Raw genomic sequence first — 25726 nt, forward strand, 5'->3', positions numbered from 1 at the left:
TAATGACAGAGTTCTTCAAAGAAACTGAGTTCAACGCAGCCAGCCAGCAAGGGGCCTGGGAAACTCAAAGAAACCTCCCTTGGCATCTGTATCACTATTTTTGACCTCTCAAGTAGGTTGCTTTTTTCCTGATGTACGTATGTGAAATTCTACTCTTGGGGCAAATGAAAAACCTGCAACCCCGTTTGGTAGTTTTTCCCCTGAAGGGCAGTGCTTCTCTTTAGAAACACTTCCTGGCATATGCCTGTAATTCTGATTCAAAGAAGCAAATGGTTCAGAATATCTGCCTTGAGGTATATGTGAAACCAAAAACCAATGGTCCTAAAAGAACCAGACCCAAAGGATCTGTTTAGAAACTCCCTCTGAGCACTTTATCAAGTTCTGATTACTCACACCGACATTCTTCAAAGTCATCTCCCACCTCTGCCCAATGTGATAAAACCTACCCCTTCACTCCCACCTCCCCATCCTATACATGCCATTCTTCTGCTTAGACTTTGCCTGCAATCTACCTCCTCCTATCCAAATCCAACTACACTTCCAGACGCTTCCTATATCTCACCTCTTCCATGGGGAGCTAGCTCTCTAATTTCTCCCTTTCACTAAAAAAGGACACATTTTAAAATCCAATTATATGCTGTTTTGTATATTAGTCACTCATGTGAAAACATTGGGGCACCCAGGTGGCTCAGTCAATTGAGCATCTAACTCTTGATTTCGGCTCAGGTCATGATCTCAAGGTTTGTGAGTTCGAGTCCTACATCGTGCTCTGAGCTGACAATGTGGAGCCTTCTTGGGATTCTCTCTCTCTCCCTCTCTCTGTCCCTCCCGCACTCTTGGTCTCTCAAAATAAAGAATAAACTTTAAAAATAAAATTGAATTAAAATGTTTAATTTAATATCTTTCTCCAGATCCTGAGTTCCTTCCTCTCTTTCAAAAGACAGGAGGAAGCAAAGAAATAAAAGGCAAAGAAGACATTTAAAATGTGGACCAATTGGGGCACCTGGGTGGCTCAGTCGATTGAGCATCTGACTTCGGCTGAGGTCATGATCTCATGGCTCTTGGGTTTAAGCCCTGCGTCAGGCTCTGTGCTGACAGCTCGGAGCCTGGAACCTGCTTCAGATTCTGTGTCTCCCTCTCTCTCTGCCCCATCCCTGCTTGTGCTCTCTCTCTCTCTCTCTCTCTCTCTCTCTCTCTCTCTCAAAATAAATAAACATTTAAAAAAATGTTTAATGTGGACCAAAATACAAAAGTCGATTGTTTTCCTGTATACCAGCAATGAACAATGGGAATTTGAAATTAGAAGCAACTCTATAAACAGTATAAAAAAGAGAAAGAGAGAGAGAGATGCTTAGGTATAAATCTAACAAAATATGTACAAGATCTATATGAGGAAAACTAGAAAACTTGCATGAAAGAAATCAAAGAACGTCTAAATAAATAGAAAGCTATTCCATGTTCATGGAAAAGAAGGCTCAAGATAATTAAGTCAGTTCTTCCCAACTTGATTCATGCATCCAATTCAATTCCAATCAAAATCCCAGTGTATTATTTTGTGGATATTGAGAAACTGATTCTAAAGTCTATATGGAAAAGTAAAAGGCCCAGAATGACCAACACAATGTTGAAGAAGAACAAAGTCAAATGGCTGACCAGACTTAAAGACTTAGGATAAAACTACAGTGTGTTATTGGCAAAAGAAAAGACAATTATATCAGCAGGATAGAATACAGAGCAAAATATACCCACACAAATACAACCACTCTTTCACAAAGGAGCAAAGAGAATTCAATGGAAAAAGAATAGTGTTTTCCATAAATGGTGCTGGAACAACTGGACATTCACATACAGAAAAATGAATCTAGACACAGAACTTACATGTATCACAAAAACTAACTCAAAATGGGTCACAGATATAAATGCCAAATGCAAAATTATAAAACTTAGAAAACAACATAGGAGAAAATCTAGGTAACCTTGCATTTGGTAATGACTTTTTAGCACCAAATACAAGTTGGAGTTCATTAGAACTTAAAACTTCTGCTCTGCAGAAGAAGTTAAAAGAATGAAAACACAGCCATAGACTCGGAGAAAATCTTTGCAAAACTACGTATCTGATGAATAACTTGTATCCCAAATATACAACTCCTAAAATTCAATAGTAAGAAAACAGCACAACTTAGGCAAATGATCTGAACAGACCTCACCAAAGAAGATGGCAAGGAAGCATATGAAAAGATGCTCAATATCATATGCTATCAGGGAAATGAAAATTAAAACAACAATGAGATACCACTACAATTCTATCAGAATGGCTAAAATCCTAAACACTGACAATATGAAATTCTGGCAAGAATGTGGAGCAAAAGGAACTCTCATTCATTGCTGGTGGGAATGAAAATTGGTACAGCCACTTTGAAAGACAGTTGGGCAGTTTCTTACAAAGCTAAGTACTGTATAGTCTTACCTTATGATGCAGCAATCTCACCCCTAGATATTTACCCAGTTGGAAAATTTGTGTCTAAAACCTTGCACATAAATGTTTACAGCAAAGTTATTCATAATTACCAAAAATTGGAAATAACCAACACGTCCCTCAGTAAGGGAATGGACAAACAAATTGTGGTACATCTATACGATGGAATATTGAAAGTGGTAAAAAGAAATGAGTTATCAAGTCATGAAAAGACTTCAAGGACCCTTAAATATATATTGTCCAGTCTGAAAGAAGCCAGTCTGAAAAGGCTACAGTAAAAAGGTCAGTGGTTGCCAGGGACTGGGGAGGGAAGAAGGGAAGGATTAATAGGTAGAGCACAAAGGATTTTTAAGGGCGGTGAAACCATTCTGTACCATGCTGTAATGGGGGATATATGACTTTACGCATCTGTCAAAACCCATAGAATATACAACACAAAGAGTAAACCATCATGTAAATTACGGACTTCAATTAAGAGTGATGTATCAATATTGGCTCATCAGTCGTAAAAAAAGCAAAAAAGGAGTGGATTGTGAAGCATTTTTAATACTCCATTCAGGTTTTTAGCACTGAACAGACTTTTGACTTCTGGTGTTATTATATAGGAAAGGATACAGTTCTGTAAAATATGTCTAAACTGCCTCACAGCACATGTCCAACTACTGCAACCCATGTTAACTTGTTTAAAATAACAGTATACTTTGTTTAGGATGTTCACCTTTGCCTTTGCAGAAATGAAGTTTCATCGGAGGCGTTGGTGGGCGTGAGATTCATTTTATAGTGAAACTTACCCGAACATGACACTATTCTTTCAATGTCACCCAGAAAAAAATTTTTTCAATATCTCATGGGCCTTCCTCAGCAAGAGCACAAATTGTTTAGAGTGTTGGTTGGGAGTCTATGAAAATAGGTGTTTTCATAATGGGCTCCCTTGGGCCCATAAGCAGATTCCAATTACAGAAAGCCAGGGTGGTGGTGGCCAGCTTTGACTTGACTCCCTGTGGTGGAGTCCTCCTTTGAGTGCAACAGCCTGCTTTTCAACAGACAGCAAATACATAATAATGACATTGCCTGTGGTGCTATGGATACCAGATTTAAAGGGCCAGAAACCATAGTTAGGACTTTTAAGCTACCTCTTAGGCTGCTGGAAGCAATAGTGGAAGAAGAAAAATGGCTTCCAGAAGAAAAATGGCTTCCAGAAGAAAAATGGCCCGAAATAGGGCCTGGTCCTTCGTGTCATGGCAAGGAAGAAGCCTAGAAGCTGAGGAGACTCTCTCGCAAAGGGAAGCTGAGGAATTAATGCCTGGACTTACTTCTCCCTCCTCCAAGTCTCGGCCAGTGCATCTCTAGGGCTGGAGCACTAAGGATCCGTCTCCCAGAGTACTGGCAAGGGTGCAGAAATGTGTAGAGTGGGGCACCTGGGAGACTGTAGGTTAAGCGTACAACTTTGGCTCAGGTCATGACCTCATGGTTCACAAGTTCGAGCCTCTCATTGGCTCTCTGCTGTCAGCACAGAGCCTGCTTTGGATCCTCTGTCCCCTCCTCTCTCTGCCTCTCCCCAGCTTGCTCTCTCTCTCTCTCTCTCTCAAATAAATAAACATTAAAAAAAAAAAGAAGAAGAAGTGTGTAGAGTGGATCTGGAGGAGGAAAACAGAAGGCATCCAGCATTACCTGCAATTTCCTATCTTCCCCCTTTTGGTCACAGGGTTATAACCTAGACTCCAAAAAAAGTTGTGTTTTGTTTTTTGTTTTTTGTTTTTTCCACCAACAAGTGTTGGTTCTGTCTCTGATATAAAGAGAACATACTGAACAGAGCTTTGAATGGATTTTGTCATGATTTCTGATGATAAGACAGTGTACTCACCTTTTGGGCTGCAGCAACAGATGAAGTAATAACTTGGAAAAGCAGCCTATAGCTTCCGTGGTCTATTCTTGAGATTTTGCTGACACCTGGCTGCCTATAATTATTGGAACCAGTACAGATTTCACAGTCACTGACTCAAGTGTGCAAAAATGTAATTTTCTCTATTCTTCTATAATTGAGTGTAATTTCTGCCTTAAGCCTCCATTCTGCCTCAAAGCAGAGAAAATTTAATCTAGTCACTCTCAGATAAACTCATTCAAATTCAGTCATTTCTTAGTCAATTCAAGTTTGTAATTCAGTCACAATTCAGTTTAAAACTCTCTCTCTTTTCACCCCTCTGCTTCTCTTCCCTGGAACTGATCTCAGCTCTCAAGAGCTTATCCGAGGAGCCCCCTTCTTGGTCTTCCTCTGTCCTATCCAGTAGATGACATGTGCTCCCTTGAGAGGTGACCTGAACGATCTATGGGGCACAAGGGGGTTCCCACTAGTTCTCTCTGTTGAAAGGGCAGGCAGCTCCATCCACCTGGGTCTCAGCCTCATCCTGGGCTAGCTGACCCCCTAGCTTTCTTTCTCTGGTAGAGTTGTTCCACATGGAAGCCTTCAGGACATTGTAGGTGATCTGTTTCTGCCAGTCTGACTATGGGAGCCTGGGGTGGGCAAGTCTCCCATCCTTTTGTACGGAGACATGCCACACCAGCCTTCTCTTCTGGCACCTCAAGGGCATATGAGGCTCTTCTCCCCAAAGCTTTCTGGTTTGTTATCTCCCAGCCTCAGGCTATGGCCCAGGAAAGGGGCTTGAGAACCTCTTCTCTCAGGAACCACCCCCATGAGGCCTTGAGATCAGAGGTGGGCACAGAAGTGCCACATTCACACAGAACCCTGTGGCTTCTCTCTTCCTAACTCAGGAGGTATTCTTTAACTATGGAAAGAATTGGGGGACAGGCGGCTGTTGTGTCTCCTCCAATCTCCTTGCAGATTTTTTTCCATCTTATACCTGAGTGGAGGCTTTGAACTCTGAAGCTGGTGATTCATTGACTTGCTCTGGTGCTTCACAAAAGGGCTTCCCCAATGTGGCCATGAGGAAAGGGGCTAGAGATGCACTGAAGACATCTGATGAGTAAAAGGAGAGACAAAAGCACCTCCATCAACATTCCACATCCCAGTCTGCCACACCACATTCTGCTTTATTTCCATGTTCTATTTTACTTTGGGAGGCACAACTAACTGTAATTAGATTAATTTTATTTCATGACTGAAGTTGGCTCAGAAGAAAATTCTCAACCAGACTGTTCTGAAAATTTGGGGGGGGGGAGTGGAATAGCTACTTGTTGAAATACATGTTTATGGCCACCCCCACTACCCCATCACTCCCAAGCCCCCAGCTCCCCATTTCTGAGGACTCATTTGGATATGTAAATTACTGGAGGACGGTGATTAACTTGCCTCTTTACTTAATAATCACATTTCTTACCTTCATATACTTTAAAGCTCATCTTTCACTTTAAAGTTCATAGTGGTCACTTACACATTTTCAAGTCACCCCATTAGTTTGCCATTTTGTGGCCCCAAAGAACTTAGTATCCTGTCAGCCGGTTCACTTCCATTTTAAGAATTCTCTAAAATATTAAAACCAGTCCCAGAAATTCTTGAGAGTCCCTAATTTGCAATTATCCATCTTGAAATGTGTCCATCTCAAAGGTGTGCTTGAAATGTGTTAACTGTTTCAGAGCCAAAGCTCGATCTAGCTAAGTCCTATCCCCCCATTTCACAGGAAACTGACACTTAAAAATAATTACTTCCTAAAAGAATAATAATACTGACAAATTCCCAATTACAAATTTGTCCAGGTGTTTCACAAGGTATAAATTTAACCTTTCTAGACATGACAACAAAGATAAAAATTATAAAGAGAAAGACCAAAGAGTTGGTTATGTGAAATGAAAACTTTCGTACTCCAAAAAATATCATAAAACTAAAAGGCACAAGGAAAACTTAAAAAAAAATACTGGCAACATGGCAACATATATGACCAATTAAAATACTAATATTCTGGAAATTAACAAAACAAAGATATACACCCCAGTTTCTACAAATGAGCAAAGAATGTACAAGTAACCCTTGACAGAACATATGCAAGTGGCCAACAGAGCATATAGTTTTTAAAATACACAAACTCTCCAATAAATTCATGAATGCAAATTGAAAGGAGATGCCACTTTTACTCTTTAAAATCAGCAGGGTTTTTTAAAAGGACAATATCCAATGCTGGCAAGTTTACAATAATATAGATACATATTCACACTCCTGCTTGGAATGTAGACTGGTATATAGTCTTTCTTCCTAGAGAATAATTTCACAATTTGTACCAAAAGTCTTAAAAATGTTTATATTCAGGGGGAGCATAACTCCCCACTCCCTATGCGTGCCTGCCGATCATTCTTCCAAAGAGTATAGTAGAGAAATGGGATAGGGAAACACCTTCACGGTGGAGCAGTCTTACGGACACCGTATCAGCCAGGTGATCAAGGTCAATATCGCCAGTTGTAAATCATGTTGATAGTATGTACTCTCGATATGATGTAATAAAAACGGCACATTACCTCTATGATCTTCCTCTCAAAAATCCATAACACCAATCTAATCATGAGAAAAACCTCAGACAAATCCCAATTGACATCCAACAATTTGACCAGTACTCCTCAAAACTGTCAAGGTCATCAAAAACAAGGCAAGCCTAGAAACTGTCATAGTCAAGAGGAGCCTAAGAAGTCATGATGACTAAATGTAATGTGTTCCGGATGGAATCCTAAGACAGATAAGTGACATTAAGTAAAAACTAAGGAACTCTGAATAAAGTGTGGGCCTTAGCTAATAATTATGATTGATTCAATAATCATAATAAATATACTACACTAATGTAAGATGTTGTTATAGGAGAAACTGTGTAAATGGAGAATATATGGGAACTCTCACCTCAATTCTTCTGGAAACTTAAAACTATTCTAGAAAAAGTAAGTCAATTAAATTATTTTAATGTTTACATTCTTTGGCTAAGCAATTCCACATCCAGAATCTATCCTTAGGAAATAATCACAAATGTGATCAAAGATTTACCTACAAGGATAAGGATATTTCAGGGGCTCCTGGGTGGCTCAGTTGGTTGAGCATCTGACTCTTAATTTCAGCTCAAGTCATGATCTCAGTATTGTGGGATCAATCCCCATGTCAGGCTTCACGCTGAGCGTGGAGCCTGCTTGGGATTCTCTCTCTCTCTCTCTCTCCCTCTGCCCCTCTCACCTGCTCGCTCTCTCTCTCTCTCTCTCTCTCTCTCTCTCTCCATCTCTCTCTCAAATAGAAATAACCTAAATATGCAAAGAACTACAGCCTGAGAGTCAGCCAGACCTGAGGTGTAAGTCCCCATCTCATCACTTCCAAGATGTTTGTCTTTGCTAGGCATGGGCTTCTCAGACACACCCTGTACATTTGATCACCCTCTTCTCCATCTACCTACACCACAGGGCAGGTGTGTGTTTATGTCTATATGCATCTCTGTGATGGTATTCTCTCTGAGAAACACCTGCATGGAGGAAGAAGAGTTAGCAAATTCAAAACTGTGCTGTGATTTATACCTAGGGACTCTGCTATTTATCTTTCTCTTAAAGTAAGAGGTTATTGACTTGATTATATACAACACAGTTTTTCCCGTTAAGTGCTTTGAAACAGTAACGCGGAAAATGTTTATAATGTGTTTTTAGTGAACGAAGATAATATAATGGCATGTACAATATGATTAACAGCTGTGCAAAGTATATATACAGGTAGAAGAAAAGAGGGGAAGGTAATAAGCAGAAATAAAAATTACAATGCTTGTGAAATGCAAGCATGCTTATGAAATGAGAACATTTTGGCTGAAATCAACACCTCTTACTTTAAAATGTCTCTAAGAATAGAAGTCCGACACTGTCTTCCTCTGGTAGCAACTTTAATCAGAAGTTAATATGAAGTTATTTTATATATTTAATTCCCTGCCCCCAGCCAGCACTCTGGCTAGCTAGCGTCCTAGGAGGTGAACCAGCTGAGGGACAGAGACCCGGAGTCTGGGCAGAGTTCAGAGGTGGTAGAACATGGGATTTCCTGCGGGATCTAGAATTTAGAGGTAGGGGTTATCTGAAAGTCCCCACCCAGGGACAAAATTAAAATCAGTGACCATCCAGCCAAGTCATCAATCCAAAGGAATAGTCAGAGACAGAGAAGGTTTGGAAGGGCAGTCTGGAGGACTTCTTTGGGCCACAGAGTAAATCTGAAGTTACCTGTTGTCGACTCCTGCAAGCCTCCTCCTGGGGGCCAGAATCTGAGCATATGACTGAAAAGTCCAACATGAGATGAACCACCAATCCCAAGTGGAGCTTGAAATGCAGATATCTCATCCAAAAAAATGTAGTAGGAATAACACCGGCTTTGGAACCAGAGAGACCAGGGTCCAAATCCCACATCAGCTATATGCTAATTATAGGGATTGAACAAATTATCTAAACTTTTTCAGCCTCTGTTTCCTCATTTGGAAACATAGGTGTGGCTGAAGAGACTCCTTGGCCACCAAAAATTGGGGCTCCCCTTCCATGGTAAAGAGATGTCGCTGAAAAGTATAGTTGTTCTGCCAGGGATTGATTGATTACATTGCTTTGCATGTTATTGAACTTTATACAAACAGAACCATGCTGCATATACTCCTTTACGTCTGGCTTCTTTCACTCAGCATAATAATTTTTAAAGTTATATTGTTACATGTTTCAATAGGTTGTTCCTTTTATGGCTGGGAAGGACTCCATTGTACAATTATGCCCAATTTATTTATTTCTCTATTGACAGATTTTTGGATTATTTCCAACTTGAGGTTATTATGAGTAAAGCTAATAGGAATATTCTTGTACTGGTCCCTTTTGAGGACCTATGCATCCAATACTCCTGGGTAAATTCTTAGGAGTGGAATTTATGGGTCATAAAGCGGGTATATGTTTAACTGTGAAACAATTTTCCAGAGTAGGTGGGTCATCTTACATTTCTACTCAAATTACTCAACAGTATCCAAAGTAATTTTTTTTTTCATTTAAAGCAAACGCAATTGAAAAGAAAGAAAAACAAAATTAGTCTTAATGAAAAATGAGTGGCAATGAATAAAGAACTTCTTCAATTATTTGGAATAGTCAAGAAAACCATTCTACAAGGTACAGAGCTATCTGACAGCTGACCCTGCAGGCAAATACTTTTATTTTGGTTATTGGTTTGGAAATAATTTTAGCCACTTAGATCAAAGGTTTTCATAAAGATGACTTGACCAGGGCCCCAAATCCCGAGAGGAGAAGAATGAAGAATGTACACGAAGAACCCTTCAGATGAGCTTTCCACTCTGTTAAATGGAAGAAAGAAGAATTTTCCCACATGGCATACTTGTTTACTGAGCCAGCCCAGTGCTGTGACAAATGAAACAACTTCTTGATGCCTAACACAGCTCGCCCCCAGGCACTGAGTCACAGCTTTGTGTTTCCCTTGAGTTCTGCAGCAAACAAACAGATCAGATAACTTTATTAATTACGCACCCTGGGGCCCAGGGCCGTGACAGGCTCAGGCTCCGCCAGTAGCCCCGGTAGTCAGTTTCCAGCATGCTCACGGCACAGGAGGTGTTTACACGTGCCTTCTGGTTCTGAAAGCATCCTGACACCCACGGTAGTGTTTTCACTGGCTGTATGGGACTCTATAAGAAAAAATGAAAACTGTAAAGCCAGAATATCAACTCCAATCTCAGCAACTGTAGGACATGCTCAATGCCATCTTTTTTTTCTCTATTAGGAAAATACAAAATTGGCCACCAGCAAAATGTCCAGAAATGAGAAATGGTTAAATAAAAGGCCCTCTTCCTACTGCAGATGGTGGGAATTGTGCATTTAAGAGCAGGGAAACGACACAATGAGGCCTTGGGAAAATCCTGAGGTGGCAGTGTGCTGAGCAAAAGGCCATTCTGCACACACAGAATAGCCAAAAACCCAGATGTGGGGGCCAGAAGCCTACCAGTAGGCAGTTATTTCCAGATGATTCAGGAAAGGATTGGGACTTGGTCCTGGACAAATTAATGAATTTTCTTATGACTTTTATTTTCATAAGTGGGTAAGATGCCAGGGGAAAAGGAGTAAGGAATCCTTGTTCTTTTCTTTCTTTCTTTCTTTCTTTCTTTCTTTCTTTCTTTCTTTCTTTTTCTTTCTTTCCTTCCCTCATTTTCTTCCTTCCTTCCTTCTCTTTCTTTCTCTCTTTCTTTCTTTCTTTCTTTCTTTACCTCTTTCTCTCTTTCTGTCTTTCTAATTTACCACTGGCCAGGCGCTGCACCAAGCACTTATAAAGCATTAACTGACTTCATGCCTACAACACCTCCACAAAGTAGGTACCATCATCCCCATTACAAAGATGAGCTCTGTCTCAAGGAAGTTAATTAAGTTTGGAAGCTTCCCCAGCTGAAAGGAGCAGGATTTAAACCCAAGCCTCAAGCCTCTCTACTTGCTCTAGACTACTGACGGTTTTAAAAAGTTCAAGAGGAGTTTTAAGATGGGCGGCTGCTACCCTTCACTATGGACAAGAGCTCCATATTAAGACTGCCTAGAAGCTGTGCTTAAAAAGGAAAAGATACTTTTCCCTTATGTTCTACTCCTAATGACCAAATCGCTCCCCACTGCCCAGGGCTGGCTCATTTTCCTATGAGAAAGATTTAATTAAAAGCCTCTTTCTTTGACAGCATTACCTCCTGGAGCCCCTCTGCTCCACGGGGACCAGCCTTGAGCTCTATATGGCAGCGTGTTTCTCTGCTTTCCCCTCCAAATCGGGGAAGCCTTCTTCCCTGCTATCAGATTCACTTTTCCAGTGTAAAGGAAAGCCACCTTGCCTTCTTTATTCACTGTCTTATTTAGAGAAGTTCTCTAGCACTAGAGCCGTGGTATTTTTATAAGCCACACGAACAACAATGTATTGCCTCAATTACTGTCTATTGTGTGTTTTGGGGTCTCCTTGATAATAGCAGGCTGGATGGAGCACACTCGGCTGCCTTGCCCTTATTAAACTGTGAAGGTCACTTCTCTGCCAGGATCTGTAGCTGGCGAGCCCTCCCTTCTCTTCCACAAATGTTGTCTCTTCCAGAGCTTTTTGCAATTATGGCTCATTTCTCTAGGTTTCATATGGCAGGCGTCTGAACAGAATTAAAAGCATAAGCACGTGCAAAAATAATCCGCTTCCCAAGATAGCAAATGCTGAGAAGTTCTATATTAGAACACACTGGGAGTGCTGACTGGCTAGGGCATGATTAACCTAATAGGCTTAAAGTTCCACTTGCCATGCACATCTGTCAGGACCGGGGCTGAAGCAGGCCCATAATCCCTGAGACTGGGGTCCTTCAGAATTGCCCTGTTGCTCACTAACAGCAGAGGGTTCAAGATTAGAACAACAAGACAACAGGCACCACCACCTCTTCATGGTGGGGCCAAGGGACTAAAGAAAACTGATTCCAAGGACCCGGCACCATGGACTTCAGAGGATTCTGGCCTGGAAATTGCCCGGACAGATTAGTAAGGCTCGCTTTTGTTCCTCCTATTTCAAATTTGATTCTCTGCAAACTGTGAAGAGTGTTGGGGGGGCGGGGAGATGACTACAAGCTGAAATCATGGGGTGCACACCTTCCCACAATGACCTTGTTAATAGCGTCGCTAAGAGTGGCATCCAGTTTTTTAAAAAGCCCAAAGCAATTTTGCCGGGACGTCAGGGGGGCAGTGAAAGATGCTCTACTCCTTTGCTGCTTCCCACCTCCACCTGCTATGACTCTGGGGGAGGCTTGTCCCAGGGACAGAGGCTGGCACAGGAGCAGCCAAGTTCCCAGACCCAAAGCTCGGCTGAAGGTCTTTGTCAGCTCCCAAGAGATCCCACTGCAGGAAAAGGGAAAGATATGGAAGGACTGCCCCCCAAAGCCAAAACCTCCCAATCCCACCTGGGCAAATCACAAAGCCGCACGGCTAAGGACATTCCGTCCAAGACACAGAGCTCCCACGGGTCACCAGGGGCAGCCTCCTCTGGGGAAGCCAGTGAAGAAAGTAACACCCAGGAAAGGATGCTGAGATGCCACACATGTGGCCAACAGGGCCATTGCTGCCAAAACAGCATTCCTGCTCATGAGCCTGAGGGCAAAGTGGACTTCCCCGAGCCCCTGGTGAAAGCGCACCAGCATGCCTATACCTACCTCCACTCCAGCCTCTCCAAATATGAAGCAATTCTGTGCATCACCCATCAGGCCACCCAGACCCAAGAGCTGCTCCAGCCCATGGTCAGCTTCCTGCTGCTGTGCTTTGATGAGGTCAACCGGCTCTTGGGGGAGATCTCCAAGGATGGAGAAGTGCTCCTCCAAGAAGTTAGGGAGGATCTGGAGTGGCAGTTGAGGAAAGGAGAGCCCCAGGAGCAGCCGGACCTCCTACCACAGCTTCTGCAGCACACAGTCAGCAAGCTGCTGGTGCTCAGGGGCATGGTGGCCTCACTCACCGGCAGCTTCCTGGAGAGCTCCAGTGGTTACCTCCATGCCACCGCGAGCCACGTGGGAAAGAAGCTGAGCACAAAGAGGGGTGTGGATGAATGTCTCCTACGGGCTCTGGGGCAACTGGAGAGCTTGGTGAGTGGCCACAGCGACCCTGGGATGCAGGGTCTGCCCTTGTGCTCCGAGGACAGTGGCATCGGTGCTGACAATGAGTCTGTGCAGCTGGCCGACAAGCTGGGCAAGCAAGCCAGCTGGGACTCAGTGCCAGAGCCCGCGGAATGGAAACCGGCGTTTCCAGCCACAGCGGAAGCCAGGCTCTCAGGACACACCTGGCAGCAAAGTCCTTTCCAGATGGGTTCAGACCGACCCCAGGACTGCCCACTTTCGAGACCTCCTATGGCGAAGGTTCAGCCAGAGGCACAGGGTGGGGCCGGTGGCCCATGCCCCTCCAGCACGGGCCCAAGAAACACTACCTCCAGCTCCCTGGGGATGGCCAAAAGCACTTGGTGTGACTCCCTTGGGATTGGGATCTCAAGGGAAGCATGTTTTTCTAAAGGCCCCAGGTTGATGGGCACGTCTTCCCTCAGTGAAGGTGAGGACAGTAGCCCAGAGGAAGAGGAAGACCAAGCGAGCAGCATGAGTCCCTGTGCATGGCGGGAAAATTCTTCCCAGCCAAGGCCACGGTCTTCACCTGGTAGCCCGGAAAGCCTGTTTCAGCCACACCCCAGGAGGCTTAGGAGCCCCCAAGCCCAGGAAATGATTCTGAAGATGAAGGAAGCAATCAGCGAAAGGATCAAGTTTGTCCCTGTGCCCTCGGGGCCCCAGGACTGGCCTGAGGAGGAGGACAGGAGGACGGCGGTCCCACCAAGACCCAGCACAGCCAGTGGCAGCAGGAGGGCCCCTGTGAGGCAGAGGAGGTCCCAGTCAGAGGGCTGTCTGAAGAGCCAGGCCGAGGACCCCACCCTCCAGGAGCTGCGGAGGGTCCAGAGAGACCTCAGCCAGAGGCTGGAGGCATTTTACGCCCTGGGCGCACGACAGCAGGGGCAGAGCGCAGGGCAGGTCCCGCAGCCCAGAGCAGTGGCTCTGAGGCCCGACAACTGCAGGGTCACCCCGAGCAACACCATCAGCAAGCTGAAGGCCTCTCTCACCAAGAACTTCAGCATTTTGCCAAGTCAGGACAAAAGCATCTTGCAGAAATGCGGTCCCCGCCCTGAGAGTGAACAGCCCTGGCGGCGGAGAGCTGAGGGGCTTCCGGTGGCCATTGCGTCGGATGAGAGGGCCAGTGAGGCTCCAGGAGCCATGGACTGGAATGTCAGGGGCTGCCCCACCAGAACATCGGTCAAGAAACTCATTGAAACTTTCAGTCCCACTAAGAGTCTGAGAATACTGGGGGATTCCAAGGACTCTGGGCCAAACCCCTGCCTCAGGAAATGGGGGGTCCCCATCATGCCTCCCAGATTTCCCATTTACAGGGGGCTTGCCCCTTTGTATCCAAAGCCACAAATTTCTCCAGCAGCAAGCAGAGACCCCCTCCAGGTGGGGCCAGACTGGAGGCCCCCACCTATTTTTCCCCCTGTGCTCACAGCAGAACCATCCAAGAGTGAGGATCTCAATTTCAACTGTGAAACAGAGGAGGACCCAGAGCATCTCCCTCCACCGCCTCTGGAAGTCCTGATGGACAAATCCTTCACCTCTCTGGAGCCCCCAGAAAGCAGCAAGCCAGCAGGGAGCTCCTCCAAGGAGACCCATGTGCCAGGGCCCGGAGGGGCTGACCCTGCCCGGAGAACGTGGGCTTCCCCAAAGCTAAGAGCCTCCATGAGCCCCACTGACCTGCTACCCAGCAGGAGCACGACTGCCCCCACCAGGCCCCACAGCACAGGGCCAGGGGGCAGCAAGAGTGGCTACAGCACCAAAAAGCTCACCTGGGACCTTAATCACCTGCCAGCAACCAGCAGAAACCCAGAGGTGGAGGGCAGTGGGGCTCCGAGTCAGGCACCTGCAGACAAGGCTGCCAGCCTGTCCAAGCATCCCCAGAAGGCCATCCCCTGGCACCACTGCAGCCACACATCTGGGCACAACAGGACCTTGGGACCCAGCCTGGCCAGGCCAACACGGGGGCCACATTCTCCTGAGGCCCCAAGACCGAGCCAGGAGAGAAGCGCCCTGCTGGTCAGGAAGGCCTCTCCCTCAAGGGGATACTGGACACCCCGAGCAGTCAGGAGGCAGCCCTCCTCTCACAGACCTGCCCGGCCAAGTGCTCCTTCTGTGCATGGCTCCTCCAGCCCACCTGTCAGCCCTCCGGTGAGCCCCAAGGTGCTAAGCCCCCCAACAACGAAGAAAGGAGCTTCCCCAGCAACACGGCAGCACAAGCCGCCCAGCCCTCCCCCCGCGAGCCCACCCACACGTCACAAGGCCTCCAGCCCCCCCACCCAGCACACAGAAGCAAGTTCCCCTTCCTCTGGCGCCTCCCCATCCCCCCCAGTGTCCCCTACTGAGGGACAGGAAACAAGAGGTTCTGAGAACAATCGGGCAGCCACAGCCAAAGTGTCTGGGAACACGTGTTCTATATTCTGTCCAGCCACCTCCTCTCTGTTTGAAGCTGCACTGCCACTTTCGACCGCCCACCCGCTCACCCCACCATCGCTGCCACCTGAAGCCGGGGGCCCTCGTGGGACCCCCGCAGGATGCTGGAGGAGCAGCTCAGGGCCACGGCCGAGGGCGGGCTCACAGCGGGGCATGGCCCTGTGTGCCCTCAACCCTCAGCCTTTCGTCAGGAGGACAGCTTCTGACCGCCGGCCAGGTCTCCGCCTCCCGCTGCCTGTCCCCGGTGCCACCAGCAACGCTTGTGAATCCCCACTCAGCAGGAGCAGGTAAGGAAGGTCGTGGGCCCTGGCCCTGCGGTAATTAGAGTAGAGCCTTGGGTCTTCGGGATCATCTGGGTCGGTAGTTTTCCAACTGTGCTCCAAGGGAAGAGGCTCCAAGTTGGAAAAAGGGGCTGGGGGATATCCAGCCTCCTGCCACCCACCCCTTCCTCGAGCAGCTGTGCCTTCATCTGTCACTCATTTCAAGTTCCCAAGAAAGATTTTAATTGAAAGAAGTTCTGCTGTGTGAAAAATACAGCTTAGGGGTGGCTGGGTGGCTCAGTTGGTTAAGTGTCCGACTTCGGTTCAGGTCATGATCTCACGGTTCATGGGTTTGGGCCCCGCGTCCAGTTCAGAGCCTGGCGTCTGCCTCAGATATTATCTCTCTCTCTCTCTCTCTCTCTCTCTCTCTCTCTCTAACCCTCCTCTGCTCATGCTCTGTCTCTGTCTCAAAAATAAATAATAAACATTAAAAAACATTTAACAAAAAAAAATTTAAGTAATCACATTAATCCAAGCACACACACACCCCCTTTATTTTGCACTTAGGGAAACGTAGATGAAGTGACTTCCTATGCCCCTACACCCTCCATTGAAACACTGTCACCCTGTCTGGAACCAGTGTCCTCATTACTGTAGTTTATAGTTTACTAAAGTAGACCAATATCTATGCGGGAGGCCCTCAAACTTCCTTGTCCTGGGACCCCTTTAAACTCTTAAGAATTAGAGAGACCCCAAAAGAACCTTCATGTAGGTGGGTCGTATCTATCGCTTTTTACTGTATTATAAATTAAAATTGAGAAATGTTTAAAATGTTTATGAATCCATTTTTAAATGACCCCATTATATGTTAACATAAAAAGTAGGTATATTTTCTACAAAAAAAAAATGTTTTTGAGCAAAAAGGGTGGCATTGTCTTATATTTTTGCAAATCCCTTCATGTCTGGCCTCACGGAAAGATGGTGGAATTCTCAAATCTGCTTCTGCAGTCCATCTGGTGTGATATGACACGTCATGTAGACTGGAAAACTCCACTCTACATTCACGGAAGAATGAGTGGAAAAGGCAAATAACGTCTTGATATTATTATGAAAATAGTTTTGGGGCGCCTGGGTGGCGCAGTCGGTTAAGCGTCCGACTTCAGCCAGGTCACGATCTCGCGGTCCGTGAGTTCGAGCCCCGCGTCAGGCTCTGGGCTGATGGCTCGGAGCCTGGAGCCTGTTTCCGATTCTGTGTCTCCCTCTCTCTCTGCCCCTCCCCCGTTCATGCTCTGTCTCTCTCTGTCCCAAAAATAAATAAAAAACATTGAAAAAAAAAAAAAATTTTAAGAAAATAGTTTTGACCTCAGAGATTCCCCCCTCAAAACTGTCTCAGAGACACCCAGGGGACATGCCTTGAGATGGCTCGTCCTGGATGTGTGCGATAGAAATGTTTGGCTTCCCCACGCCCCCAAAAGCCTGCCTCCACTTCTCCTCTGTTCTAGCCTCACCTCTACCTCCCCGTTCAGAGGTGTGTGGGGCGAGAGCAAGACTCTTCATGGGCGCTGAGTACCAGAACCGGGTGGAAGGACTGCCATCTCTACCCTCAGCAGACTGAGTTCATGTGTGCTTTTCTGGTGAGGGCAGCTGGCTTGCATGTCATTGGCCCGGCCATGTGGGCAGGCCTGGGCACGAGGCTGCGACGGGCCATGAGTCACACTGCACCACTACCTGCACACAGAAGGAAAGACACATATGCCCAAGTGGACGGAGTGCATGGGGACATGCATCTTTTCCAGAATGTGGCATGGGAAGAAATCTGTCTATCTGAGACCTATCAGAGAAGAACTCTTATCAATGTGTCTTGATATCAGATCGGACGAAGCTCAACCAGCACGGTCCTTTCTATCTTCAAAACGCCCACCACTGCGTCAATCAGCAGTGTATTTCTGCCAGAGTGATGCGCATTACAGACTTCACAATCTGTTGAGGCATGAATGGTAATTTTTTACAAAGTCCTCGGCAGTCAATTTTAAATAAAGATGTTATCTAGGGAAAGTTGTGCATTATTATAGTTATATAAACTTCCCCAGCCACTTGAAAGAAATGAAATATTGATTATTTTTGCAAGAATCTTAATGTAATACTGCTCTTTTCTTAAATCTAAAATGAGCTTCCTACAGCACGGTGCTTTTCATCTAAGAACCTCTATAAATGTTAATGCATCACTCCTCACTCTAGCCACTTATTCAGATATTACATTTCTAAAACTGTGCCCTTCAGGAGAAGAGCTTGAGAGAACAGGGACAATAAAATGGCATTAATTAAAAACACTAACATTTTAAAACAGCAGGAGCAATACTAAAGTAACATAAAATTGTTCAAGAAGAAAATAATGCCCTTCTCTCAGGCTTCTCCTCGGAATAGGGCAGGCTAAAAGGTTGTTTTATGTCCTGAATCTCAATACTTGGGGAGATGGGGTGGTGAGGGCGGAGAGAAGTGCTTGCAGCTTGAAAGAAAGGAGGATCCGTGAACAGGCGCCTTCCCAAGGTCGCGTGGAAGGTCACAATAATGGCTCACACTCCTTCCCCTGCCTCCTGCTAAGACCACACCTCTCAGCCCCTCCAAACTGTGAGCCTATGAGCACATGGTGGATGTGATGGGAAAATGCTCATTCCCCAGTCCCTCCACACCTCCGTCCCTGTCAAGTTGGCATCTGGAAGGAGAAGTACTCCAGCTATAAAAGCACTGAGTGGTTTCACCCTCTGCCGCTGCCTTTGTTCCTGCCCTCCTGCATATGGGAAACCATACCGAGGAACTAGGCATAATTTCCCAAGATCACGCAACTAGCCAACAAGCCAGCCCCAGAGAGCCTGAAAGACTCAGGACGGGCTGTTTCCGCAAGCAGGGACTGGCAGAGATGCACCACACCCCACACATCTTGCAGCAGAGGCAGGCGTGCAGGATAAACTGGCCTGCATCCGGCATTGACCTGCTTCTCGTCATCCAGGCCGGGCACAAGCCCCTCTTATAGAAAAAATGATGATGTTTATCCTCCCAATCTTGGGGCCCAGGGGGTTGGGAACAGTCCTTGGAGGCTTACCCAGGAAGCTCCGTTACTGAGCTCCAACAGTATTTATGTTTTGAATCCCCTGGTGGGGGTGCCGTCTCTAGGTCCCAGCCTGTTGGGGCATTGTGAGCGTTCAAGAAGGGTCCAGGCTTTCTCCCCTAAATGCAGTGCTTTTCGTCTCTGCTTGGACTGGACCACCCCCGGCAGGGGCTCTCTGCAACTTAAACCCCCCGACCCTATTTCCTGGATCAGGCTACCTACCAACTGATCAGCGGGGCAGTGGCTGGGCAGCCTGCCTCCCCAGCTGTCCTGGAACCAGGTAGAACCACAGCTATGTTGTGGCAACCAGGAAAATCTGCCTCCTAGCCTGAGCCTCACACAGATGTGGAACCTGGCTGGGGTTGGGGAAGACGCAGTTCTAGGACAAAGTCATTTGTCACCTCCACCGACACTACCCGCCACAGCCTATCTCCGGGCAAGCCCCTCCCATTCCTGCCAGCTACCCCATTGGGGAGCAGCAAAGGGTCATGGATGAAGTGTATCCTACATCTGGCTTCCCCTGCTCCAGAAGAGGCACCGGGAGAAGTCAGTAAGATGGGAGCTGGTCCTGCACACAAAATCACACTTGGTCAGGCAGGGACCGGTCATGGGGCCAGAGGCCAACCTGGATGCGGTTGGCTCTGCAGAACACAGTGAGACCCTCACTGCCTAAAAATCACATTGGTGCCAATCTTAGCGCCCACTCCACCCCACCCCACATTCCTGCCACCTTGATCCCATTAGGATCCAAACTCAGACTTGCCCTCCACTGGTTTGACATCTCATGTAAGCCTAAACACATAGAGCTAAACATGCTGTGTAATGAAGCTCCCGGAAGAGTCAAGAACCTGCTGTCACGGGCAGAGAGAAAGACCTTCTGGTCTTTGCATGTGAGGAGCTGGGTCCAATCCTGAACCTGAGGTGACTGATTGAGAGACTTTGGCCCTCAGGTGCCTACCTGTCATATGACAGGGTGGTCCCTAGTATCCCTTCCAGGTAAGACTTCTTGTTCATGCTACAAAGTGGCAGCACCAGAATGACAGCTGGCCATTTATTGAGCACTTACCATGTGCTGGTTAATGTGCTATGACTATATCACACTTTATCCAATACTGATACCTTTGAGTGCCCTATGAGATGGGTGCTATTATTATCTCCATTTTACAAAGAAGAGAACTGGGAATCAGAGAGATTAATATGCTACAGGGCACACTGCTAGTAAGTGCAGGAACTGAACCCAAACAGCCAGACTCCAACCTCCAAGCAGTAACTACAAGGTTAGCCCGCCAGCACACAGCCAGTGCAACTTTCCGAGCCGGTCCCCTTTCTTTAAAAAAAAAAAATTTGTTTCATGTTTATTTATTTTTGAGGGAGGGAGACAGACAGACTGTGAGCAGGGGAGAGGCAGAGAGAGAGGGAGGCACAGAATCCAAAGCAGACTCCAGGCTCTGAGCTGTCAGCACAGAGCCGGACGCAGGGTTTAAACTCACGAACCATGAGATCATGACCTGAGCTGAAGTCAGACGCTTAACCGACTGAGCCTCCCAGGTGCCCCTGAGCCAGTCCCCTTTCCAGCCCAAGCTTGCTCCATGCTGGTGATCATTCTCCATTCTGCACTCCCAGTGCACACTGGCTGTCCCTCTCCACCCAGACCCCCTGTCACTGTGTCATTCAGTGGCTGGAAAGCTCTATTCTAGCCAGATGCCAGGCCTGCGCCAAGCACTTTCCATTTTACTCCATTCAGGAAAAGGGTGGCAGCTGAGTGAAGCAGGGTGTGGTGAGTTTTTTGGTTTTTTTTTTTTGTTTTTTTTTTTTTGCTGTTATTGTTGGCGTTGTTTTCAATTCAACGAGCTAAGCCTAACCCTTTATTAAACAAGAAGTGCTTTAAAAACAAAAACAAAATAAAGGCCCAGCTCCCAGAGTTCCTGAGGGAGCTGCTTTGTTCAGAGCAGCAGGATCCTGGGCATCAGAAGAAGAACAGGACTCAACCTGTCAGCACAGACACCAGGGGCTGGGTTCCCACGGTGCCCGACCACAGCAGGCACACACAGGACAGCACCAGCCAGGCAAACCTGATGCAGGAGGGCAGAGGTCTGACAACAAGGGGCCACAGGCCTGTGGGAGAGAGAGACAGAAGGACAGAGAGAGGCAGAATAGGGATTGAGGCGGCGGGGGGGGGGGGGGGGGGGGGGCAGGTTGCAGAAGGAACAACAGAGTTCTTGATCTACATTTGTCCTTTTTCCCAGCAGCAGCAGTGAGGAGAGCCCCAAAAAGGACACTGAGCCATGGAGCAGCCCCTGTGCCCCGGAACTAAAGGGTTCTGGCTTGGATGCATCTCCCCCAGAGCTCTGCGTGTTGGGCCACGGGCTGCAGCGGGAGGCCAGAGCCAGCCGCGCCCAGGACAAGCCTCAAGAGAAGGAAGTAGCCTGACAGGCCAACCAACAGGGTCACACTGATGCCAGTCATCCCAGAAGGAGATGGGTGACAGCCAAGCAGCAGACTGCCCCATAGATGGTGGACCAACCAAACTCCTATTGAGGTGTCCTAGAAAGATCTGGAAAGTACACTGCCCAGAGGGTCTGCTAAATTCTAAACATTCGCCACTTTCAGTCCCAGATTCTGGTTTGCCTTGGGGCTCAAAAGTTAACTATAACTTTAGACCCCCACAAAGACACTCTTCAATCCTTCAAGTACTGCCTTAACTCAGGGGGGAAATGTATTTATCGCACGCTCGATGGGCCGGGGGTCTTACCTGGGTTAGTTTCACGGAATCAATTAATCCTCACAACAAAGAAGGAAGCAGATAGCATTCTCCCTATTTGCAGATAAAGAAAACCAAAGTGCCCCTCCAGCCCCACCCCCACGGTGTCTTGCCTGAGGTCACACAGCTAGGAAGAGAATACAGCAAAAATCAAACAGGTGTGCCTGGCACCAGAATCTCTTTGCTTTTCGTTCCATTTCATTGCCCATGACTATTTCATTACTCCATCTGCCCAAAGCATGTCTAGTTGTACAAAGGGTTGGAAAGTTTGGGTGTTTGTTTGTTTTTTTAAAGATTAAACAGTGGCACAGCATTTGACACAGCATTTGAGTCACCACTGAGGGCTTTGTTTGGAAACCGATTGCTTCAGAGATAGGAAGACCAAGGTGGAATTAAGACACACACCCTTCTCTTCTCCCTCCCAAGCACAGACCCAAAGCCCTCAACACAAAGCTCCCAGCCCACTTGAGCTGAGCAGCCTCAGATTGTGTCTCAGAGGAGTGTCTCACATGCTCTGCCCTACGCATCCACATGCCTCTCAAGCTGGGTGGGTGCAACCAAGCCTTGCAAACACACAGCCTGTTCTCTGTGCCCCAAAGGGGCTGGGGTTCCAAAGGGTGCACACACGCACACTCGCGCACGCATGCCAGTCTCCCCCAGGGGCTTCTTGGCCAACGTTGTTCATCTGCAAATCATCTGCACAACTTCTGCTGGATCTGAGATGGAAACGAAGAACGACTGGTCAGGCCAAAACCCTGCCTCTGCCCATGTGCTAGATATCTGCTGCAGATCTGGAATTTTTCCATCGGTGGCTGTAGAGGGCTTTCTATTTAGAAAAGAATTTGCCATAATTGGGTGATTCAGTGCAGGCTCAGTGGGTTGTCTAAAGACAAGAATTCTCGCCCACGGGGTACAGCTAAGGGGCAATCCTCCAGATCCGCTGCAAAGCCGATTTTTTAAGTTTGGGAAAATTATAGACTTCAAGTCCTTTCTTGTTGAAATAGATCATGACTCAAGAACGTGTTAAACTGGGCCCTGGGGCTACAGCTACCTCCCCTAGGGACAGGCCGTGACTCTAAGTAAACGAATTCATCTTGACTTGTCCAGTTATTAAAATAGGGGTGATGAGGATAATCTCTTCAAAGGCACCCAAGGATTAGTTGATTAAACCACCGAGAGGGGCCACAACCCACCCCTCTATTGGGAAATGCCGTGCACACCCAGCTGGATGCTCACGCCTGCTGGGTATCTGTGCTGTCAGAGCAGAGCTCAGGCAGGGGCAGGGCTGGTTGTGGGCAGGGCTACGTGCAGGGTGAGTGGGTGGGTGGACCTGGGGAACCGCGTGGGCCACAGGAAATGGGAGGGAGCGTAAGTGTGTGAGAGCAGCCAGGTTTAAGAAACTTCCCTGCTACAGAGTTGGCCAGTCTCCTTACCTGGGCAGGCCAGGCGCAGGGGGGACGAGGGTGTGGGCCCTGGGTAGGCTGGGCACCGGCCTGAGCGCAGGGGAAGCAAGCTGGGCGGGAGATGCAGCTCATTGGTAAACAGCTTCAGGGAGGGACCGTCAGAAAGCGCACCCTGCCCTGGGCTGGGGTTGAGGGGCAGGCTTCCGGGGGGCTGAAGAAACACAGCAGAAACCGAAACGAAGGGAGACTGGACGGGGACCCCATCAATGAAATTGTGATACAATGTAGGAGTGTAATCACAGAGCCAATAAAAAGTCTAGTTCCTGGAACCAGGACAGGAAGTGGGAGTCACATCCACAGGAGGAGGAAGTAAGGCCAAGCTCTCTCTTAAAGGGCTGCCTCTTAGAGGTTTGGGTTCGTTTGAGTCTGTAGGTGGGGGCCAAGTGCACCCAGCTGCAGCAATGAAAGCTAGGTGTGGGTGGCTGGTAGAAAGGTCTGGAATGAACCTTCACGAGTGTGCCTGGCAGGAGGCTCTCTGAGAGAGGCTGCCCCCTCCCCCAAGCAGCAGCTGACACTCACCCTTCCTATGTGGAGGCAGCAATGGAGGAGTACTGAGCTTCTAGGATTCCTGCTGTCAGCCCTGGAGCAGTTCAGGACTCCTCTTCATCCCTCCACATTTACCGAGCACCTGCTTGTACCAGGACAATGCCAGGCTCCTGTCACATATCCCCATACGTGATGTAGTGAGAGGCCTCCAGGCCCAGGTAGCATTAGACCATTGTGTTGGCCCAGGACCCAAAGGCTTCAAGAATCCCAAGTCAGCTTTCCCTGTGGTAAGGGGAGGGGTTGTCAATGCTAAGCGGCTGGGAGGCAATAAAGGTCAAAGGTGAAGCAGTGCGGAGCCAGCACAGGAGCAGATGGGTCACAGAGGTGGTTTTTGGCTACCATCCCAACCACCAGACTTAGCCCAAATTATAGGTGAATTAGACATTGTACAAAAGAAATTAAATCTACCACAACAGGCAACTTATGTGGCTTCAGCTCAGTTTCAACCCTCCTTGAGACCGGGCCTTTACTCAAACCGACATCTACGGTTCTGCCTTAGAAAGCACACTGCTGGTGGCCATGAGGGACAAGCCCAATCCCACAACTTCTCAGATGGGTCACTCTCACCTCCACCCAAGAACCTCGTCCTTGCTGAGCCCAATCCACTTCTTGTCCTCAAAGGAGAAGGGAGAGCAGGGTCTGTTTTGTTTTGTCTCTTTAAAACAATTAAGCCAATAGGGGCACCTGGGTGGCTCAGTCGGTTGAGCACCCAGCTTTGGCTTAGGTCATGATCTCACAGTTCGTGAGTTTGAGCCCCGCATCGGGCTCTGTGCTGACAGCTCAGAGCCTGGAGCCTGCTTTGGATTCTGTGTCTCCCTCTCTCTCTGCCCCTCTCCCACTCGCGCTCTGTCTGTCTCTGCCTCTCAAAAATAAAGAAACGTAATAAAAAAAAATATTTTTTAATTAAGCCAATAGACCCAACCATTAAGGACTCATGAGTCTGCACTTTTTCTACCCAAAGTTAGAGACAAAGAAGAAATTTTGGATATAAAGACAAGAGAGGCTGCCACCAAAGAAGATAACAGTTTAAGAGGCACATATTATACCCGTGTTCTTATTTGGACCAAGTCTTTTCCAGGGTGTCCAGCCATCCTCAACACTCATGGAGACCCCAGAGCTGCAGAGAGGAAGATGCTTCAGCTCTGTATCTAACATGTTAGTAACATAGCATATGGTTCTGCCCCAGGGGAAAAACACAATTTTCCGGTTCCATCAAAAGGATTCATTGAGAAAAAAAAAAAAAAAAAAAGGAGATATATACTCTGGCAGAACAGTGATAGCTTCTTGCAAGTATAAATACAATCTTCAAGAGGAAATAGAACTTTCCCTCCACAGCCTGGATCTGTGCAGTTGTATAAGCAGCATCTATCTCTTTCCTCACATCATACACCCAGTTCAGAACCTGAAATAATCCATGTGGATAGAAAATGCAGGGCAGACAGACCAAAGAGACTTCTCTTGCATTGTGAAAAGCTTCTGTTTGACAAGACTTGTCTCATCAACCCTACACCACGAATGAAAGGATTTTGAGAAATGCATGCTTTCTTCTACAATAAACCAGCGTTTTGCATGTATCAGGAGAGCTGGTGCAGTGACTTATAAGTGTGAACATGTTTGTCAATTGATCATTTGGTTGACAGCTTATAGGCTGCCAAGACCCACTGTATCTTCCAAAGGAAAGCCTTGCAAAGGTAATATATTTTTAAGTAGCCCCACATCAAAGCCTCTGTTGAACTGCCATAAAGTAAATGTGTTCTGGGCCTATATTAACAGAACAAGTTTTACTGCACTGTGGTTTACTCCCAGTGCCTACCTGAAGTTTAAAGAAAGTTCCATCAATCCATCCCGACATTTTTATGAAATGTAATTAAAGATGCATTGCACACGCATTGGAGCAAACGGTTAATTCACTCAGCCATCTAATTCAATTTTATGGGGGACCCTGGACACTGCTGGCTGGATGACTCTCGTGGGTTTCAGAGAGTAACTTCCCGGATAATCTGTGGGCCCTGTGACCACAGAATTCGAGCCATCTAGGAGCCAGGGTTCTGAATGCTGAATCCCAGATACCCTTGAAGTCTTGCACACAAGCCACCAATCTGTTTTGGCT

The 25726-nt window shown here is 47.0% G+C and overlaps 2 protein-coding genes across 7 annotated transcripts in view; one reads left to right on the forward strand and one right to left on the reverse strand.

The window, feature by feature from the left end:
- Positions 1-3479, reverse strand: part of CLIP4 (CAP-Gly domain containing linker protein family member 4) — an 86450-nt gene extending 82971 nt beyond the window's left edge. For 4 of the 6 annotated variants that reach the window (XR_006215944.1, XR_006215945.1, XM_007088850.2 and 1 more), the window contains exon 1: positions 3195-3479. The gene's annotated coding sequence lies outside the window, so the exon portion shown is untranslated. The remainder of the gene's footprint in view (positions 1-3194) is intronic. The other 2 variants (XM_007088851.2, XM_042982243.1) reach the window with 1 other exon arrangement.
- Positions 3480-12019: 8540 nt separating this feature from the next.
- On the forward strand, positions 12020-21276 carry PCARE (photoreceptor cilium actin regulator). The gene is made up of 2 exons (XM_007088935.3): positions 12020-15767; positions 21096-21276. Exons 1-2 carry the CDS (start codon positions 12040-12042, stop codon positions 21274-21276), a joined length of 3909 nt encoding a protein of 1302 aa, XP_007088997.3. The 5' UTR covers positions 12020-12039.
- The last annotated feature ends 4450 nt before the right edge of the window (positions 21277-25726 follow it).

This window comes from Panthera tigris, chromosome A3 (genome assembly GCF_018350195.1).
Source record: "Panthera tigris isolate Pti1 chromosome A3, P.tigris_Pti1_mat1.1, whole genome shotgun sequence".
In the NCBI taxonomy this organism is placed as follows: Eukaryota; Metazoa; Chordata; class Mammalia; order Carnivora; family Felidae; genus Panthera; species Panthera tigris.